The 22,030-nt window shown below is 41.0% G+C and overlaps 1 protein-coding gene across 1 annotated transcript in view; it reads left to right on the top strand.

Moving 5' to 3' along the window:
* PGBD5 (piggyBac transposable element derived 5) overlaps positions 1-22,030 on the top strand; it is a gene marked incomplete at both ends in the record, with an annotated part of 66,100 nt that overhangs the window by 26,787 nt on the left and 17,283 nt on the right. The window contains 2 exon segments of the mRNA XM_079550511.1: positions 3,745-4,172; positions 12,368-12,502. Coding sequence (XP_079406637.1) covers positions 3,745-4,172; positions 12,368-12,502 — 563 coding nt within the window.

Raw genomic sequence — 22,030 nt, 5'->3', positions numbered from 1 at the left:
GTGTGTGTGTTTGCTGAGAAGTTGGGCGTGCAGACCAGCCAAGCTGCTGTAACGTGCCCTGAGCTGAGCTGGAAGGCTCTGCAGTGCACAGTTGAGGCAAGGCTCCAGTCTCCACTCCAGTTGCGCCAGTAGGTTGTATTACAAATGGTGTTCCCTGCTCAGCATCTCCATTTACTTAGAGTCTGTCCTGATGATTTAAATAGTGATTTCCCTGCTGGTTGGCTTTGGCAGTGATGTTACTTCTGAGTGCAAAACAGAATGTGAAACCAATCTAATCAAAATTGGATTGCATGACAGCAATGACTTGCAAGGTGACTACTGCTGATTGCATGTGCCAGTTTTTCCTGGTAGTCAAGGTGAGAAGGAAGGAGGAAAGTGCATTTACACATTGTATTTAACAGAGGTAGGCTGTGTTATTTTCCCTGTTCTGCAGAATGTGACATAAAGCAAGCCCTGAATGCTAGTGATGATCCCACCTGGGTGTAATTAGACCACTGGGTCATGTAGCATGTTGAAACTCAAGAGCACTTCTGTGCTCTGACTGTGCGGTATTGGAAATCTTGATTGATTTTTAAAGAAAAAAAAAGTCAAATGTATTCTCAATACAGCAATTTAAATGAAGAGGAGAGAAATCTAAATTAGGTACATGGTCATAATCTTATATTCATTCTGAATTTCTGAAAATTAGTGTGGATTTTGTTGTTCTAATTTATTGAAGTCTCATTAATTAAAAGAGAAGGAAGACTTGACAAAGGCACTATTTAACTGAATAAAACTTTGAAAGGTAAACAGTGTATATATACATCTTTGAGATTGTTTTCTATCAGTGTTGTCTGAGTAACTGCCATTGAAGTGTCCCTGCCTATAGCAGGGGGGTTGGAACTAGGTGATCTTAAGTGTCCCTTCCTACCCAAACCATTCTGTGATTCTAAGTCAAAGTAGAAGTGCTTAAAAAGCTCAAATGCAATATTTAGGTTTCATAACCAGCTTGCTCTGTATGTGGGATATATTTGTGGACTTAGCGGATCATATTTAAATAATTTATTCTGAAGTAGTCATTAGCTGTGCAAAACCCAATTTATGTTAAAAATTCAGTTTTCTCCCTGCAGAAACTCAGTGTCACTCTTGCTTTATTATTTATCAGTAAATTATGAATCAAATGTTCTCACTTTACCAGTAACGGCTTTTTTAAAAGACATAAAATTATACAGTGGCTTTCAGAATTATATTTAGTCAACTATTAGGTTGATGATTGAGTCAGAAAGTGCTTCAGCTTGCTTCTAGAGCTGTGTGGGTTGTGCAAGCCAAACAGGTTACCAGTCTTGCACATTTATTTCTAGGAGAGCAGATGGGAGATGTGTGCAAGGTAGAGCAGATCTGCTGGGTAAAAACTAAAGCGCCCTATCCAGTCTATCTGGCAATTTGCCATAATCACTTTTCAAGGTAAACTTGTGCAACTTCTGAAGATTTAATAGTGTACAAAGTTACTTTTTTTTTTTTTTTTTTTTTTTTTTTTTTGCTTCTGACTGTGCTTGACTTAGTAAAAATGGAGTCCAGCACAGACTTGTTGCTTGTATGCACCTGCCTCAAGACCAACATATTTCACTTCGTAAGTCCTAATACTTTATGAATGCATTTTGGTTGCTGTAAGCAAGGTTTGAAATGTTACCACCCAACCCCACCTTCTGCTTCTAAAGGAAATAACTTAAAAGCTGCCTTCGTGTACTACCTGGAAGGGTTGCATGGGCACTGGAGGTAAATTCACACAGCTACTCAAGGCTTTGTGTACAACTAGGAATGCACAGTGTGTTGTTATCAGAAAGCTGTATCTCTTGCAGAACATCAAAACTTGATTAAATTGTGGGGAAGGAGGAAGTGATGAACTACTATAAGTAATTCATGCACAATCATTTGTAGAGCATTTTATGTCAACTATAACTGTCTAGTGTGTGCTAGCAGAATATAAATCTCCTGATCAAAAGAAAAGAGATCTTTATATAATATACTTTACTGTTGCAGTAGCAGTTAAGGTTAAACAAGTATATTTATCCTGTCCCCACAGTTTCCAGTTGATAATGAAAGCTTTTTATCATTTAAGCTGAAATTTTCTGCTCTGTCCTTATCATACCATGATTTGTGGGGAGTTCTTTTAGTCTTGTGCTTTCAGCTAAACTATTTCATGTATAGTTTCCCAATCTTGCAAATTATAATTGGAAAGAAATTTTTAGATGTATGTTTCCTTGCCCATCGTACTTGAAAAAAAATCCCCTTTATTGTGTTTTTGTTTTTTTTCTTTCCTTTTTTTTTCAATCTCTTCAACCTGAAGATTTTTTTTGTTGTTGTTGTTTTGGTGCCATTTCTGCTCTACTTCTAGTAACTTGAGTTCACCAGCTTGTAGCCAAACACTAAGGCTTTAACTACCTTTTGAGAGCAAGTTCAACAACGTAGTTTATTTGGTTCCTATGCAGTACTGTTCCATGCGATATTTCTGTAAGCCATAGTTGTTGTTGTAACTAAGAATGTGAACTGAGATACAGGTGTACAGAAGAACGCGACCTAACCAACACATTGGTGAGTCTTTGAAGCTCCAGGGGACAGAATGGCAAACTTCTTGCTATGGATTCATCTGATGCTGAGACCTAAGGAGCCATGCAGTACAAGGAAGACTATTTTGTATTAAGTAGAACTTCAGATGAAAATCTGTGTACTTTCTGCTTAAGAGCACTGTTCAGTCAGTCCTAAGCCTGTCAGTTAAATTAAGAACTGGATTTGCTGAATCCAGCTCTTAATGTGATGGTCATAACTCCCATCTATGTTTTGCACAGGGATGCAGAACTGCTCTTAGCATTGCCCTGTGCTTAGGTTTGCCTGTGCTGCCCCTCTCAGATGCATTAATTTTGTGTGTTTGGCAATTGCACAGCTTTCTTAGGAGAACAGGAAACGTCCCTATTCCTATAGTCTTTACCTGGTGACTCAAGCACTGCCAATGTGGGGCATGAAAGCACTACTTTTAAAATTGAGCTTAATTAACTTATGGAAGGGATTAGAGGAGAGAGGGCTGTAAGGATTGGTGTCTGCATCCCTGGTGTTGCAAGCTTGATGTTCCTATTTCGGCTTAATGTAATTTAGTGTCTGACTGGATAACCTCATTATGCTGCTACAGGACTGCCAACCCTTACTGCCTCCTTCCCACCCCCACTACTTAAGAAATAAAATAAATACTTGAAACTTGCAGCAAAAGAGGAAGATCGTTTAAAAGCCAGGCTAATGACTGCATGGGACTGCAAAGCTTATTGCATTATGTGAGGAAGATGACCCAGGATGTGCACTGTAATGCTTAAGAGTATTCCATATGATGTGGGATGGTGAAATCAGTCATGTAGAGAAAGACAAAGAATATAGGGGTGAAGAATCCTGACAGCTGTCAGTGGATGTGCTTCTAAAGGAATTAGCTGTCACGCCATCACTTTGGCCTTGTTTTCCAAGTGTCCTGTCTGAACAGCCATTGCTTTAACTATCATGGTTGTATCTACATAGATTCATTTTCTTGTGGTATCCAAACTAGCATATTGACCTGAAGTAGTCATGACTGAGCTCTGTGCATTTCCATTACAACTGAGGGTAGGGAGTTAATTCAAGTCACTATATGGTAATTCCTACCAAACAGGTTAGTCCGGCTTTAAATTGCTGATGTTGGTTGAATATGTCTTGTGAGCTTGCCTTCCCTTTCTACTTTTGTCCTAGGTCCAACACGAAAAATGCCCTTAACTGCCAGTGCCATGGACTTTTTTCAACTCTTTGTCCCCGACAACGTACTAAAAAACATGGTGGTACAAACCAACATGTATGCCAAGAAGTACCAGGAGAGATTTGGTAGTGACGATACCTGGATTGATGTCACCTTGACGGAAATGAAGGCTTTCCTAGGCTACATGATATCGACCAGCATCCACCACTGTGAGTCTGTTCTCAGCATATGGAGCAGCGGCTTCTATAGCAACAAGAGCATTGCACTTATCATGACACAATCACGGTTTGAGAAGATCCTGAAGTACTTCCACATTGTGGCCTTCCGCTCGAGCCAGACAACGCATGGACTCTACAAAATCCAGCCTTTCCTGGACTCTCTGCAGAACGGCTTTGACTCTGCTTTTAGACCTTCACAAGCCCAGGTAAGAATTAATCTCTTTGTGAGGAACATAACCTACATTCTCTGGGTTTTGTTGCTGTGTCTGAAAATGCAAAGCACAGCTGCCTGTGAAAAGAGCTAGGGATTCACACTTCTAGCGACTGCTAGCAATGACCAGCCTGACCTTGTTGGTAGGTGCTTGCCATATGGTCCAGGCCCTCCTGGAAAGTAGCAGCACTACAGCTATCTCTGCACAAATGGGTAAAGAGCAAATAAGCAGGGCATTGGTGACTTTGCTTACTGCTGTTGTCAGTTGTCCTCAACAACACTGCCTGTGCCTTGTGCTGGTCCTGGTTTTTGATGATGGGTGATGCTCCTGTGGAAGAATTTATTGCTGTGTATGTTTCCAACCAAAGTGTCAGTATTTCTAGATGACCAGAAATAAAATAAGCAGGTCTCTAATGAATATTCATTTCTAGTTACTAGTATGTGCATAGCAGAAAGCCATTTTGGAGGGAGGCTGCTCTGGAGACTAGGCAAACAGTGTAAGGAACTAAAGATAGAAGCTTATGGAGCTAGTAGTCTGACTACAGCATATAGTTGAAAAAATGATTTTTTTTAAGTGCAAAAAAATATTTTCTTAGTGTTTACGATATGCTTGTTTAAACTTTGATCTGCCACAAATAATCTCCTTTTGGAACTGCTGCTACTGGTCACGTTTAAAAGTTTGGAAAGAAAACGGAGTAACAGTGAAATATGTGACTATTTGAAATAGCTTCTCAATCAGATCTCTATTTTCAGGATATACACTGAGTTCACATAGTCATTGGGAAATGTTGTTAGGTGCACCTTCTTCCCATTTTCATGCTAAAACATTAGGCATTTGTTCACAGCATACAAAAAATGGAGACATAGATACACCATATCAATGGAAGTATGCCTAAAAATATGATTAGGAGCGACCAGGGAATAGTCAAAGTTTTTTTTTTTCTATTTTACAGAAAGTAAAAATCATATCTCTGTAATCCAGGACAACTCAGCTTCCTGAAAAGCAATAAATGCAGAGAAGGGAAGCAGAAGTGGTTTTGCTAAGACATGCTAGCAAGGTGCATTTCCATTAAGACAAAACAGGCAGTTAAAGACATGGTATTGTTGGGATGAAACCCTCATTAAGATGTGAAATCTAATCCTTCTGGGCACTAACTTCAATGGGCATAAGATAAAGGGTTCAGAAATGTGATCACAGTGTCTAATTGTAAATGCTTATAATGGTGCTGTGGGACATGGTGAGAGTGCAAATCCATTAAAGAATAAAATTTGATTTGCATGTATATCCTTTCTCCCTTCCCCTCTCCCGAACAAGATTTGAGAACTGAATTGATAAGTCCCATTTGCAGTGATAAAACCTCTAAATTTCCACAAGCAAAATGTGTGATTGTATTAGGCTTGGTAAGGAGATACTACTTTAAGGAAAAAAAAGAAAAAAAAAAAAGAAGAAAAAGTGATAATCCAGTTCTCTCCTTTCCCTTCCACTTCTGTGCCCCAGTTCAGTGTTTACGTCAGTGATTTCTATACAACATGTGTCGGTGGTATTGAGCGGAACAAAAAGCACTAAAATACCGCTTCAAAAATAACTCAGAGAAAGAAAAAGGGTTTGAATTTGTTGTTAAAAATAGTCTGGCGTAGCTTCAGTAGCCTACTGGGGGATGTTCCAGGCCTCCTTTCCAGAGGAGCCTTGTGCCCTTTGGGATGTAATCAGGAGGAGCTGCATACTCCCTGTCTCAAGAGATGCGGACCCCATCTGCTCAAAGCTGCAGGAAAGGCTCTGGAAATTAGATCCTGAGTACAGATTAGCAGACAGCAATAACCATCAATCCCAGAATGACAGACCCACTGAGGTTAGAAATAACTCAGCTTCACAAAAACAAAGGGAAAACACAAGGGGAAGGGCCATGCAGATGGGCTTTCGGATGTGCTGCCTCTGAAAGCATTTTGGCAAGAGTGCCCGGATTTCTGCAGTCAGTAATACATGGAATCCTAAGTTCAAAATGCATCTGTAGCTTAAGGGGCACATGTGTTTTAGACATGAGACTTGGTATCCAGATGGTTTGTGCCAGGGCTGCAGTCAATGCTCAAGCTTTAGGCCAGTGTTTTCTAAGTGCCATCAAGCAGAGGAATGACTTGCTCCATTTTGTTGAATGCACTGAGGTTGTTTGGGCTTCTGGGTAGTCTTTTTACTGACTTTCTTCTGCTAGCAATCTGGGTTGGGACAATGCCATGCTTAACACACTCCTATGGACTTCGTTGGTAGTCTTGGTGCCAGGCAGGCAGTGTGGCATCCACCTTCATTGTTATTTCTTCTGTAGCTTTGATCTTCTCATTTTGGAGAGCTAGAAAAGACTCTTAAAATGGAGTTACTATCAGAAAATATTTAGTTGGGTTTTTTTCTTCCATGCAACCCCCCAAAAATGTGCATGAAAAAATGAAAGGGAACTGAGAGGAGAGAAATATCTATGCCAATATACTAAAACAAAGAAAAACATCTAGTGAGTTATAATTATTTTGCTAAATATACTGAGCAAACAGAGGGAAATAATTACTTTCTAGCCTACAAAGGCACTGGAAGTCCAGAACATTTTAATTGTGTAAGTGCAGGCTTCAATTTTGGAGATAAAAGAAATAGTGTTCTGACCTAGATTGTATAAGAATGATGGGAATAATCTGTGCATCCTATCCCTCCCTGACAATTCATGTATAAATCACTGCTGCCTGTACCTGAACAACAAGAGGTGAATTTAGGGGTCCAGTTCCTGGAATTGGTATCATCTCCTTGCTGGTTGGGTCCCTGTAGCTTTGTAGCTAGGCTACTAACTGCAAGCGAAAGCCTGAGAACAGAGAACATGCCCTGAGTGAGCTCAGAAAGTATACTGCAACAAATTCAAGGGTACTCACCTACCAAGGGTATAGCCTGAATTCCAGAAAGCAGAGGAGCTTGGAAAAATATCATTACTGCTTAAATATCCTTCTGTGCCTGCTGAGTATTTATATGCTTGTCAGCAGGATGTGGCTAGACAAGATTACTGTCTCCTGACCAGCATGGGAGAGGTCAAGAGCACAACTCTGTGCACTCTCCTTATCCTTCTACTTGGCATCTTGGAACCAGACATTTCTGCATCCGCCCAGTGAAACCAGCTGGGAGCGGTTAAACACGTTTGTGTAGTTGACTAAAGTCCTTACTCCAGGCAGTAAAGAACTCCCTAGCAAAAACAGACGTAATTCTAACCTCATGCTCCAGAGGCAGTGCCATTCTAATTTGGCTAGTTACTAAGGGGCTTGTTGATTTTCATTCTTGGTGGTATTGCAGTTCTTCCAAAGCAGCTCACAGCACTAGGCAGCAATTTCTCTGAAAACATAAAGATGTTAAAATAGGCTGATTAAATTGTAGCTATTTTGTGTCCACGTGATTAAATGTTATTTGGTACCTGGTATTTCTGAATTAAAAGATTTTGCTCAAGTCATAGAATAGCTTAGATTGAAAGGGACCTTAAAGGCCCCATCCAACTCTGCCTTGAATGCCCCCAGAGAAAGGGTATTCATAAAAAAGCAACCTGTTCCAGGGCCTCACCACCAACTTGAGTAAAAAAAATTTCTTCCTAACTTCCAACCTAAGTCTACTGTCTTTTAGTTAAAAGCCATTCCCCCTTGTCTTATCACTGTCAGACCATGTAAAAAAATCAGTTCCCCTTCTGCTTGTGAACTCCCCTCAAGTACTGAAAGGCTGCAGTGACATGTCCATTCTCAGTATCCCCATATAGAAAAGATCCTTTGTGCGTAAAGATCCTGGTTGTAGATCAGGACTGCTGTTTTCTAGGGGTTCTGTGTGCATAGCACAGAGATCCTAAGTGTTCAAATGATGTCAGCCAAGACATGGAGCAAGACTAAAACAGGCAAAGTAACAATTAGAATATTAAACTTCTGATATAGATCTTGGCCAGTTGATTCTCTGGTGAAGCCAGAATTTATGGAGAGTTTGATAGCAGAAATTCATGAAGTTTGTAGCTATTTTTAAATGACCTCCTGGCTGTGGAGTGCTTTAAGAAGTGATTTTTGGTTAGTTATTTTAAGAAAGTCAATTGAAGACTGAGCAAACAGGCAGAAAATCTTGAGAAGAGCTTGAAATCATGGCTCCACTGGAGGTGGCAGTTAACCTTTAAACAATGGCAAAGAAGATAAGTAAAATATAGAAAGGTTGAACAGGACTTGGAAAATGAATGAGTCTTTCTGTACTACTGGAGAAAGAGAGCCATTAGAGAGAAACACGGAGAAGAGAGACTGCCTAGTGTGATGGCCTAGCAGAATGGCTTCCCGGCAGGAGTCATTAGAGCAGGATTGCCTTATGATGAGACCAAACTGTTGCGGGGTGGCTCTGACCTTGTATGGAGTGGGTGGGTTGAAAAAACTATGTATTGCAGAACTTTTACTAAGGAAGCATGGAAAAAAATGGAGGCATTGCTTAACTCAGAGCATCATGCAAGGAGCTGCAGTAGAAGTGGCGTTCACATGCACAGGCCAGCAAGATCTACTGCAGAGGAAGGGGAATGACTGCTAAGACCAAAAAAAGGAGATAGCAAGGGGTTATCTTAAGGGGAAAGAGACGATCTCAAATGTAGCATAACAAAACTAGAACTGACAGATATCCAAGCAGAGATGTCAGATGCTAGCAGAGGATTTAGTTTAGATGGAAGGAGCTCTAGAGCAAAGAAGCAGAAAAGCAAGGAACTGATGCAGAAGCAATAGTTGAATGTGTATACACAGGTGCAGCTCCCCAAGGGACCCTGTTCACAGCTGGATGGTACCTACCAAAAGCCAGAGATGAGACAGGCTGAGGCAGTTCCTCCAGGGGACAGACTGAAAAGACAGCCTCTAGTAGGGATGGCTACAGAACTAAGGGAAGATAACCTGTAAAAGACACATCCAAGGCAGTGAGAGTCCAACAAGTCCGACAACAGTAGAGTTAGTGGCTCTTTGACTACAGGCTATTTGGGCTGCAGTGAACAGCATTGCGGAATGGAAGGAACTTTAGAGGTGATCTAGAATGGAGAAGAAAGACACCCTGTGAGCAGTGACTATCTGCTATGTTCAGCAAAGAAAGATTTTGTGAGATGGAGTAAAATTACTGGATAGACAAGACTAAGATGGGAATCCCAACATTTGGAGTGCATATACTTATGGAGGAGAAAATGAAATCTTAGCAAGAAGACCTGGCAGTGATGAAGATGGTTGTAAACAGAATGATAAACAATGGATAGCTGAGAGGGAGTGAAACAGCTAGATGAGAAGCTCCTTAACAAAATGGGATTTGAGAGAAGAAAATGGGAGAAATTTCTGTGAAGAAATCTGCAAGGTATCTTGCATCAATAGAAGTCAGAGTAGGAAGAAGATAAAGCTTGGAGAGTGAGTCAAATATGATGAAAAGGCTGCCAGGAACGTGTGTGGGAGTCAATTAAGCCTGAAAGTAGATTTTATCTAGGAAGATGAGAAACAGGAAAGAATATGTCGTGGGGGCAGTAAGCCTGCTTTTGGAAAAGAGCACTGCAGAGACAGCAAGAACATAGAAGGGGAAGGGAGAAATATTACTTTGCATGGAGATCTGGCAAAAACATTGTTTGAGTTGGGGGAGGGAAGATAAACTAATAGGGTTGACCAGGGGCAACAGAAGTAACTTTTCTCAAAAGGAAGATATTCCAGTGCCAGAAGCAATGAACTGACTCCTTTGAAAGAGAGGTGAGGATCAGCTGTCCCAGCAGCAGGCATGACCCATACAGCACTGTGCATGCGAAGTCCTTTACAGCTACTGAAGCAGTGTTTGCACACTGGGTTGGTAACACTTGTCTCCCCACTCTCTCTGGAAGAAAGAAGAAGCGCAAGCTCCAAAATTGCCATTTCAATTTCCCTGCCTGTCCTTACTCCCTCGTTTCAGCAAGAACAAATCCCTACCTTGTTTCCATTTGTTGTCTCTTCTCCCAGATATTCAGTAGGAACTTCTGTAGAGCTTTCATCTTTTGGAGAAATAGGAATGTCTTAAAATATTGAGTCACAGAAAGAAAGTCTCAGGAACTAGAGGAAGGCTGGTCTGAGCATAAAAATGGATAAAGGAAGCATGAGGAGATGTTTTCAGAATTCAGGTTTACTTCTTACATTTACGGCTGACAGGTTTTACTTGGCACTGGAAGGTAGAAAAAGGGCAAAGGGTGTAAACAGAATGCAGTAGAGCGCTGTGAGGAGAACTGATGCTGTCATGCAGCATGATGAATGACTCTTGAAGCAGACTGTTCTTTCTGCTGTTCACCATCCCCCAGAAGGAGATATTACAGCAGTTGAACCATGCTGGTAAGAGGGTCTTTCCAGAAGCTGACAAATTTCTACCAGTTTATCCAACACCATCCCAAAGTATGCGGTCCTCCTATCTGCCCAGCAGAGACAGAAAGACAAACAAAAGGACTAAGGACATGGATAACATTTGCAAAACACTGTCAGAATTCCTTGAGATCAAAGTGTGAAACATCCCAGGTGGCATTCAGGAAAGAAGAGCAGTATTTCTTGTGGATCTTGAGAGAGGAATGGGAATATGCTCCAGTGAGGTAATGGGGAAGCTGCAGCTTTAAGAACGAATATCTTTGTCTGCAACACTCTTTGCTTGCATCTGCATTTTGGTGTACAATTTGGACATTTCACAAGAGTGATTTCAGATGGTCCTGTGAATGTTTTATGAGCCGTTAAGAAGTGGAGTATATATAAATGAAAGTGTGCCGCCGCTGCGCAGAGAGAGCTCTGATGCCTATTTTGGGCTGCCAGAGTAATGTTCAACAAGCATCTTGCATTCAGAAGGGCAGCAGCTGCTCATCAGTGGTGCTTAACTGCTTACCTACCACTTCTACACAGATTTAATGCAGCATTCTGCTCATTTTCACCACCAGATGCATGCAGATGTGCGTATATGGAAAGGGTCTGTTTAAGGGTGACAGCCTCTGCCTTGTGGATTTTTATATCCAAGCCCTATCTCTGTGAGGTGATGGTTACTGGAAAAAAGTGTACTCCTTTGGGCATAACGCAAAGATGAGCATTATGTATCTGACTTATTTACAGAACTCTTTGAGAGAATATAAATTATGTTCTTCTGGGATGCTTTCCCCTGAAGTACTAGGTTGGGAACCTCCAGTGCCTTGCTATAATTTAGATGCAGTTGTCCGAGTTTGGTCAGAAGAAACCCTCTTTCCTCAGTTGAGATCTTTCAGCAGCTTGAGAGCGTGTCTCGGAAGTGTCTTGCTAGGCAACCCACACACTGCATAGTCAGAAATGTGTGTGTAGCTACCCTTAAGCTGTGAGGAAGTAGCAGTGCTTTTCTATAAGTAGGCTCTGTGGCATAAAACCTAATCATTTTGGTACAGAATTAATGGCCAGAAATGTAGTAAAACAGCTATAAGCAAGAGGATGCAGAATGCAAATATTGCTTAGATTTCATAGCTTTTCATTACTTTCTCTAGTCTATCTTGTGTTTTTCTATTCTTCTCTGTAGTCTTTTATGTTTCCATTTCCTTTTGTCAAATTTTTCAGCTCTTGAGGCAAGAGAGCCTTCCCTGAAGCTGCTGCCACGAGGAAAAATATTTTCTATTTCTTCACCACCTCCACAATTGGCAGCAAATACCTTTTTCTCTCTTCTTTCATTCTTTGCTGTGTGTTTTCTGTTTGCTGTAGGAAAGGAGAGTACCTTACAACAAATTGTAAGGGGTATTTGGGTGGAACACATTCTGCCAAACAAAATGAATCAGATGATGAAGCTTGGAGAGGCATGATGCAATTCCCCAGTAAACCTCAACGCTGTCCTATTTTGGAGCATATAGCTTATAGTGGTAGAGGGACACGTTCTGGAGGAATGTTAAACTGTATCTCGTGGTGAGAAGCAGAGCGCCATGCCTCGATCCTTGCATACCGTCCTTGCAAACTGTATGTAGAGTAGCCATGCACAGAAGGGTGCTTGTCCAGGCTTTGTTTTTGTTGTTTTTTTTTGGTTGAGTAACAGTCCTGAAAAAAAGTAGCTTTTCACCTTTGTATGAAATGTTACACACAAGCATAAGGCAAAAATTGTTGTTCCTTGGAAGACTTTAAAGCACTATTTCTTTTCAATAATCATGAACTCTTCTGTTTTCTTTTTTCACCTTCTTTTCTGTCTAATTGCAGGTTCTGCATGAGCCCCTGATTGATGAGGATCCTGTTTTCATTGCCACGTGCACAGAGAGGGAGCTGCGCAAGAGGAAAAAAAGGAAATTCAGCCTCTGGGTTCGTCAGTGCTCATCCACTGGTTTCATCTGTCAGGTGGGTTTCACTTCTTCAAATGCCTTGATTTGGTTCCTAGCTGTCCCTCAGATGCACTGCAAGATCAGTGGTAACAGGTGCTTCTATCCATAACCATGCCATGGTCTACAGTAGAGTACAGCAAAGATTCTAGTTCTCAGATACTTGATCCCAAGGATGGTGATGACAAGTTTCTGATGCTCTGATTGCTTGATGATTTAACTGAGGATTCCTGTCTGTAACATGATCTGACTGGCTGCCGTCCCTAAGCTAATTAAATTGAAAAAGAACTAAAGGGTCTGTTTGTACATCTTAAGTTTGTTGAAAGGTCTAGGAACTGTGACTCTCGTCCTTTTTAATGGACCAGATTCTTTCTCAAAGTATAATACTGTCTGTGATTGCCAGCCGTGTCCAATAGACTAAGTCAGGATGGTATAAAAATGTCCATTTTTCTGTGAGAAATGTATTAACAGGGTTTTCTTTTACATCTCTTTTTATACCTCTACTTCTCTGCCAAAGAAATTAAATCACATATGACCTCAAGATGAAATATGAGCTTCGGTGGAAGATGTGGTAAGGGATTTGTATTTAGCACTGCAAAGCACTGTGGACTAATTCTCAAATTCTTAGATTCCTCATCTGCTGGTGTGTTTTTGAGCACACATCAAAATCTGCCCAGTTATTTTGATACCTAGAGGTGAGGAAGCAGGTAGATTCTGATATTTCTTTTTCCCGACAGCTTTTGGTGTCCTGCATGCTCCAGAGCAGCTATGCTGAGGTGCCAGTAGAACTTGCACACAGACTGCTCGGACTTGAATGCATGTAGTGCTGTACAGCCTGTGGATTTGCTGTAGTTGAATATGCACACTGACCTGTGAATCACTGCAACATTTGAGTAGCAATGTAGGAGAAGTCTGTCTGGGAACAGATGTTTGCACTTCCAGTAGTGCTTTTCACTGCAGGATGAAAATGAGGATCATACATCTTCTGTCCAAGTTTTAAAGCAGTTATTTTGTCCGACGCAAAATAAATTCATGCTGTGAAGCATCCTTGGAAATTTCCACTCTCGAGTCTTTTTGAAAAACATTTGCTCTACAGAGGTAGTGTCCTTTATCTCCAAGGTGAACTCCACCTGTCCCAGACATAGCTTATCACTCCGAAGTGTAAAGGTGAATGCAGTGCTAACAGTGAGCACAAAGTTTGCTGATCTCTCTTGTCATGTTTTCCACAGCCAACTACCACTGAATAACTAAGTCTTCAGACATGCCAGAGGTTTCGGATGCTGAGCTGTAATTACGTTGCATCTCCCTTCCTGTCCTTTGAGAGAGTAAATTAATGAAATGTCATGGAAACAGAGTAGATGCTCAGTACCACCCTAATCCTCTGGCTCCATTAATGAAATAGATACTTAAGCTTCTCTTGCATCCAAATGACGTCTAGGATTTTCTTAACAGCCTTCTATTTTCATTCCATGATTTGGCTCTGATTATCACAGTGATAAAATGATTGGTGAGAGCAACCTTAGAGAAATATGAAAAAGAATATAAAGGAACATGAACATTCCTTCTAAAATGGAAATATCTAGTCTGAGAAGGAGGAAGGTCTTCAACTAGTATACGCTTGAAATACTGTGTTCAGTTACATATTGCTATTACAAAGGATCATAAGGCACCTAAAGTACTTGTTTGGTGGTTGGATTATTTGCTGTGCTAAAAAGAGTTTTTTATTTGTTTAAAATATTGAGAGAATTGATCTAATCAAGAAGATAATCCAGTATTTAAGGACTGACTGATTTGTCACTTGTCTGCTGTCGAAGAATTTACACCTACTTGGAAATATGTACAAATTTTTTAGCACTCTGGATGAAGTTCTCCCCTCATCCTTTCTGCAGAGTGACATCAGAGGTCATGTTATTTGGAATAAAATATAACACTGAACACTTTATAAATCAAGCTAACGAAGTTAACTGAAGTCTGAAAAATGCATAGCTGTGAAAGGGTGAGGCAGTCCTGGCAAAAGAGGGAGCTAAACAATGTATGACTTGGGGATAGAAGCAATCTCAAGAGGTTCATGACACTCCTGGCCAAGGTCTTATAAGCTTAAGTGATTAGTCTGATGATAAAAACCTCCATTTAGGAAAATCTAGTTTTCCAGCAATCTGATTTTCCTACTATGTAAAGGTTTAGTTTATTTTCCTTAATATAAAATTGATATCAGTGCTTTGAAGATAGACATATACTTAAACTACTCGTTCTCTCTTGAGAATGTTGCACTTGGTAGCACTAGCACTTGTGTTAAGTTGTTCAGGACAACACAGGTAGATCCAAATACAATCACATATATTGAATGATCACTCATTTTCTTTCCCTACATACCACTAAGATTCCTCTCAAACTAATATTTTAATATCCCAATTCCAAATTAAATGTCTGCAGTAGCTAAGGAGTGTTTCCTTTCTAGTGTATTTGCTGAGTAAGTCTTTAAATCAAAGCTGTAGATGTGTCAGATTTTTTTCTCTCAAGAAGTCTGGAACATTTGTTCGTAAAAGACATGCATGAATATGATTAGCAGATCTCTCTTTATATATACATTATAGATATATATGAATAGAGCTTATAATAAAAACTGATGAGAGTTCCCAAATATTCAGGGTTAGTTATTTTGTGCTGACACATCGTGTTTTCTCTTTCTAGAATCATAGAATCATTGAAGTTGGAACAGACCGCTAAGATTAAGTCCAACTGTCAACCCATCCCACTGTGTGCACTAACCATGTCCCTCATTGCCACATCCACACATTTTTTGAGCACCTCCAGGAAAGGTGACTCCACCTGAGGAGTCCAACTCCACTACTGAGAAGGTGGAGTCCGCTCTACTCCCTGGGCAACCTGTTTCAATGTCCCACCACTCATTCTGAGAAGAAATTTTCCCAAATATCCAGTTCTTGCTTGTGTGTAGCACATAAGGAACAAACAAGAGTATTTCCTGATCTTGTAGATGGAGAAGAAAGCGCTAACAGCTGGTGCCTTACATGGAACACTATGGAGCCAGGCAGGATAAAAGTATTCTGATAGAGCCTATTCCAGTACCACAGGGCCATGGCACAAGGACAACCAAAAAGGCAGTCCCCAGCATCATCAATCAACAAAATGAAGGCCATATGTAGACAGTAGAGAGTACTGCAACAGTTTGGTTGGGCAATATTAATCTCAGTGATAGGTGGTAATGGAATTAGCTCATCAACCTAATTATTTGCTTAGAAAACTATGAAATTAAGAAAAAAGGTGAGAAAAGACTACTTTTTGGATGTGTATATGTTTCGTGTTCATTATGATGAAATTTGTTCGCTGAGGCTATTCTGTGCAATCTTCCCTTCCCGCTTTCCATCCTGCCTCAACTCTACAGGTTCTGCACTTGGTTCTATTTTCTATCTATATGGGAAAAAGTTCCTGAAGTAATGCATTTCATTTTCAATAATATCATTGTGAAGTGTCCCTGTCAGATTTATGAAGTTCTTTAGAACTTTGTACTGAGACTGAACTTAAATTTTCACCTTCCTCTGCTCATCCCAAAGAAGGGATGAGTCAGAACAGATTCAGAAAAAGAATTGTGTGCATCTCTGCAGCTCAAGCCTTCCCACATTGCAGTATCTAATGAGTGTACACCAGACTGAGGTGGTCCCTATTTGAGAGGTAAGCAACAACTCCCTGAAGGGCTACACTGCGCTGCCTGAAAGCACTCCACAGACCAGTGGTAGGGCTGGGAATAAAACTCGGCTCTTCTAACTCAGGCAGTTCATATCTGTTGTCTTTTGCTGCTTTTTCTGCTTCAGCATGTCTTTATTACTTTATTGCATGTCTTTATTGCATCATTCAGTTGCAGCAAAAAAATGAAAACAATGCCAATATTGCAGTTGTGTAATAAATGCTGTAGTTCATTCCTGATGCCAAATAGGGTGGGTACAATTAGCTTGAGTATTTCATAGCCCTGCTGATTTCACAGGCTAAGAACTCCCAGAATTTAGGGAAACTGAGAAGATACCCCCAACAGTTCATGATTTTGCAATACATCATGCAAGTGAATTCAGTCTCTGTTAAGCTATAACTGTTTTTACCCATTTCCTTTAGAAAGGGAAAAGCAAAGAGTAAATATGCCTGGGATTAATGTGGTTCTCAAGGTCAGAATTGTGGGAGCATTAGCCATCTGTGCATTTGTTTAGCAAAGCTGCTCAGAAATGTTGGTGTTTCAGCCTATTTAAGTTCTGTTTTGATATTAGCCTGAGCCAAGGGGTTTCTTTAAACAGCACCCTGATAATTTCTCTGTCACTGAAATAGTTGCATCTGAAATGCACAGATGTAGCAGCTGCTTTGAACAAGTCCTCAAGGTCAGGTTTTGTCTGGGAGGGAATCCCAGGAAATCTGATCGCCTTCATTTGCCGTTCACTCTTGGCTGGAAAATCCTATCTGCTTTCTCCCTTTGGCTCCCACCAGCTCTGTCTTTTTAATGCATGTGATTCTGTGTTGTCAGCATCTGAGAATCTCAGATCTCAATTAAAAGTCTAATCCTCTTACTCTCCAGTGTTATGCAGGAAGGTAGTTTTGCAGATGTGTGGTGGGCCAGCCCCGTTTGTTTCTCTAGAGTTCAAAAGCTTACTGTCTTTCTTACTTACTTTCTTTTCCTATGAATGGGAAAAACAAACATTTAAATGTGTCTTAATGCAGAGATCCCTCCCAGAGTTGGCCCATGGTCTCAATGTCAGTTGTGAGCTGGGAAGGAATGTTACTTTTTAGTTCCAGTCTGTAGTGCATGGGGATTTAATGATGCTGTTCACAACTCGCAGATCAGTGCTGTAGTCCTCTTTTTGCAGCTGTTCTCACTCATTCTCTGCCTGAAAAAGGAGGATAAAAGCTATGGGTCTGCTTCACTCCCTCAATTAACAGTATTGCCACAGGAACTTCACTCACACATCCTACCCCATGTGCTAGGTGCTGTAGGCAGAACAAGAAGTTCAATATCTAAGCACGAGATGGAAGTGTAAGCTGCCATCAGCTCCTGAGTTTTGTTTGGGTGCCTTTCAGTGTCCCAGAGACTGCAGGCAGGATACGTGCAATGTTATTTGCTGGCTAATACAGGCTGTAGGCAGCTAGGGCTAGCATGCTGCTTGGCAGCAACAGACAGCTCCCAGTCCACAGCCATCAGCCATGTTGCTTCTTGGAAATGAGTTGGGTCCTTAGTGGGATTGAATTGCCATCCTCTGTTTTTTTCTTAAGATTTTATGCTTTTTATGTAAGTATTTTGCCCTTGAGCTACTAAATATTATCGCCTTAAAGGTTACAAGATGTTAGATGGTTTTTACTTATCTTGCATCACTTAAATACATTCTCACTTACATAACTTTGCTTGTATACCTTCCTAAAGCTCAATACTAATCTTCTCAGGAAAACTGAGCTAAAATTGTGTCACTGTGTGGCAACATAGTGAGGGCCTAGTCATGGACTTAACTAATAGCCCAATGAAATGGCTTATAGGTAAGAAGGTAGCCACACAAATGCACAGAGTAGAAGTTGACTGGGGGGGGAAGGAGGGTTCATTGTTTTTAAGGAAAATGTTGAAGGAGGAAAGAGTTTGTGGAGATTAGAAATGTTTTCCAATACCAAAAAGGAGAAGAGCAACATAGAAAGGAGCAAAAATGGCCTTGTTTGGCAACAGTAGTTGGAAGTCTGTCTTCTCAGGGAAACATCGACAGGAATCAGTATATTGAAAAAATATAGGAAGAACTCAGTGGGGAATGCTAGACTAGAAAGGCCTGTATCCATTTTCCAGGCCCTCTTCTATTTGATGCTGTAAACAAGAGGGAGCTGGCAGAATGCTGAAATGGTCAGAGCAAAGGATTATTAGCCAGGCTGGATGGGCCCCTGGGCAGTCTGATCTAGTACTTGATCTAGTGGCTGGCAACCCTGTCTGTGGCAGGGGGTTGGAACTTGATGGTCCGTAAGGTCCCTTCCAACCCAAGCCATTCTATGATTAACCAGATACACTGCCTGGAACTCAAGATGCGCGTGAGCCAGGACCAAGGGAAAGAAGGATGACTGTGGATTATGTATTTGAAAAAATGGAAAGGGATTTCTCATAGAGGCGTTGTGGATAACGAATCTGCATTAAATGTGACTGGCCTGAGAGAAGATACAGAGAGACATCTACATTTGTTGATCCACAGATTTACATTCACCATACAGATGAATTCTGTGGTGTCCTCAGTGGTGAACAAATTACTTGGAGGAAGGATATCGGGGTGGAAAACTAAGCTTTTTAGCCATATTGGACATTCAGTATCAACTTTACCAGCATCTCTCTGCAGTATCACCAAGATCTTGTTAAAAACTTTGATGAATGTACATAGGCAAAACAAAGATTTGGCAGTCCACAGAGTTGTTAGCTGGATCTGCATGTAGATGCACATTAACATCATTCAAAATAGGAGGCCAAGGAAAGAGATTTTTAGGCAGCCCCAAAAGCTATCTGGGGACAGCTTCATGTCCCTTGAAATTATCTGAAATAGCCTTTGGACAAGTAAGAAGAGACTGAGAAGAGGTTAAAACCATTGAAAAGATCCAGTGTCAGTTAGAGCAACATAAGTACACCAGCAAGCAACAGCTGCTGAGGAAGAACTGGACCTAAGAGCTGGCTGATAAGAGGGCATTAAAGAAGGGGAGAACATGGGCTGTAGAGAGTTTGTGGTAGGGTTGGAGGGGAGGATCTCCCAAAGGTGATTAAAACAGTAACAGCTAGAGGTAGGGTTTAGCGTGAGAGGGGAAGACAGAATGAGGCAGGATCTAGAGAGCAGTGCAAGTGAGTATTTGGCTGGGAAAACTACAGAAAAATGAAGTTAAGCTTTCAATAGCAATTCAGGATCCAACGAGTATAACAGTACCATTCATTCTCTTGCATTTATAAGTGTTATCTGTAAATCTGGCTCCTGTTTTGTCGTTGTTTACTATCTACCCTTTATTAGATAATGTAGCCTTCAAAATCTGCCTCCTACTTATTACTATTTAGCCCTGTTTTCTTCCAAATATCACTTTTTTCATTTGAGAATTATACCCTGAGGTGCTTTAGTTATATATGGATGCAAAGTATTTGGGATACAAGTGCTCTCAATCTGCGATCTGAACTATGAATACTAACAGAATACCCAACATTTGAATTTCTAGGGCGCTTTCAAGTGTACAGACAAGTGGAAGATTTTGTCTCTAACTGATCGGTTTTTACCTTGTTTCTAGCAAGACCTTATGAACCTTCCACATGACTTTTCCATAGAGAAAATTGCCAACACAAAGCAAGAAGAGTCTTGGTGGCTTGTAGCATGAATGTCTGCTCCAGAGAATGGAAGATCTCAGTACTGCTTTTTGTAGCAACCTTCTTCTGTAGCCAAACAAACATTTTATGTTTCTGAATGACAGGTGATTGATTTGTCTCTTATCTGACAACATGTGGAATCTCCTGCTCAGAAATCTGATGTCTTCTCTGTCTGCCTTTGTGTAGATAAATGGACTTTCCAAAACAGTTTGCAGTGTTTTTCTTGTTTTGTAAGAGCTAAGCACAGTCTTAATCAATACCTTGTCACTCTGTCATTGAAGTGTATTAAGTGATACCTACTTTTGCCTCTGTGATCCAAAGGAAGTTGTAGTGGATGGGAAGATGAGCCAGTGGCTGTGAAGGTCTGTTCTAATTGTCAGGCTTTTAGGACTATCAGGATGGTGCATGGAGACTAAAGGCAGAAAAGAGGAGGTTTTGAGGGATGAGTGAAAGGGTGTGAGAAGGCAGAGCTGGTATTGTGCATATGGATTATGCACAATACATGCTGGATTATGAAGTATCTTAACTGGTGCAGCAGAGCTACCCTAGATAAAATGATGGCAGAACTTTAAAGTGTTCCAATAAAGAGAACTGAACGATGGCTAGAGAAAGTTCCTTTTCTGTTCTATCACTGCAGGATAAAGATCTTCAGCCTGTATTTGTCTTTAAGAGAAATGATGTTACATGTGCAGAAATTATCCCATTTGCTGTTGTAGACTGAATGGATCACTATCAACTAGAAAGAGCTACACAGTAAATGTGATCTCTGCAGACATTTGAGAGATATTGCTTTGACTGTCACCTGCAGAAGCAAAGGATGTTACTGCCAACATCTCCATCTGCTGTCCAGCAGCAGTTGTCAAGCCTGTACTTCTGATGATGCTTTCCTGTTAAAGCGCATCAAGGGGGCACAAAGCTCTGATGCTGTCCCAAGGCAAACCAGCAGCTCTGGTGAATGGTTTAACAAATACTTTTGGTGCAGCAGCTTCTGACTGTGCCTGTGAAGGTCCTACAGTCAATTTCTGGCAATTCTGTGCTTTGTCTGCATACTGCTAAATGTTAAATAGCTCAAGTAATTAATTACCGAAGGTGAGGAGAATGCTGTGGGCTTCAGCGGTGAGGGTCTGTATGATTTGAGATAGAATGAAATAGGCTGGATGGAAAGATGAGAAGAAAAGTAAAGGCCATATGGAATCCTAGATACTTGGAAGGATATTTGAAGCTATGCTTTTGCCAGCTGTCTGTACCCAGCCACAGTTTCACAGCAGCCTTAGTGCCTTCCAACATTATGCTGCCATCACCCATCCTCCCAGCAGAGCTGAACACAGCAAAGCTTTGAATGATGATTTTCCAAAACAAGAAAAATTGTGCCTAGAACAAAGGCTGTGCTTGTGTATGCAAGGAAGTGCCCAAGGAGAAAAAAGGAGTATGTATTTTAACATTGGAGGAGGAGGGAATGTCCAGCAGTAGATGTGGATGTTCGGGAAAAGGACACGGGGAAGTAAACAGAGTGAAAGGGAAAGAGAATCACCATGAGACCATAACAGGGACCCTCGATTCAGAGGGAAGCCCAAAGGAAGGGTGCCAGACGTTAGCTCTGCTTACAGAACATATGGAATATGTAGCATCCGGGTATGAAAAGAATAAGTGGGGACATGTTCTTCAGAGAAGCTACTTTCAGTCCCAAAGCAGCCCATAGTAAAGGAGCAGTTGGGGCACCCACCAGTGCCAGCAGATTGTCTCATCCCGTGGCATGGGCCTCTGCAGGGAGCACAAAGTGAGCATGGAGTTGCAGAGTCTCTTGGGTGGTTTGGTCTTACTGCAGTAGGGCAGGGAAAGTGCAGAGCATTTTCCTGGGCTTAGAGATGCCTGCTTTGTTTTCAGCTCAGCTGCTAACCCAAGGTCAGAACTAGTCTGTTTGCAGCTTTTTTGTGTCCTCTTCACCTCTTTGTCTGTAGATTTTTAAGGGCTATTTGTGTGGTCTCTCTGCTGGTGCACTACTAACTAATCTTAATTTTGATACCAATAAACCTTGACACCATGCACAACCTTTGTTGTAAAACTGGAACAATCTGCCCTTTGTATGTGTTCCACCATTAAGCTGCTCTCTTGAGTTCTATTTAATAATCTAAATAACTTACTGTAATTAATTAGTCCTAAGCTTAGCATTGAAGAAAGCACAAATTTGACAGC

The sequence above is a fragment of the Tetrao urogallus genome (assembly GCF_951394365.1).
Source record: "Tetrao urogallus genome assembly, chromosome: 2".
NCBI lineage: Eukaryota > Metazoa > Chordata > Aves > Galliformes > Phasianidae > Tetrao > Tetrao urogallus.
The sequence above is the reverse complement of the archived record's forward strand: the minus strand, read 5'-3'. Positions and strand labels throughout refer to the sequence as shown.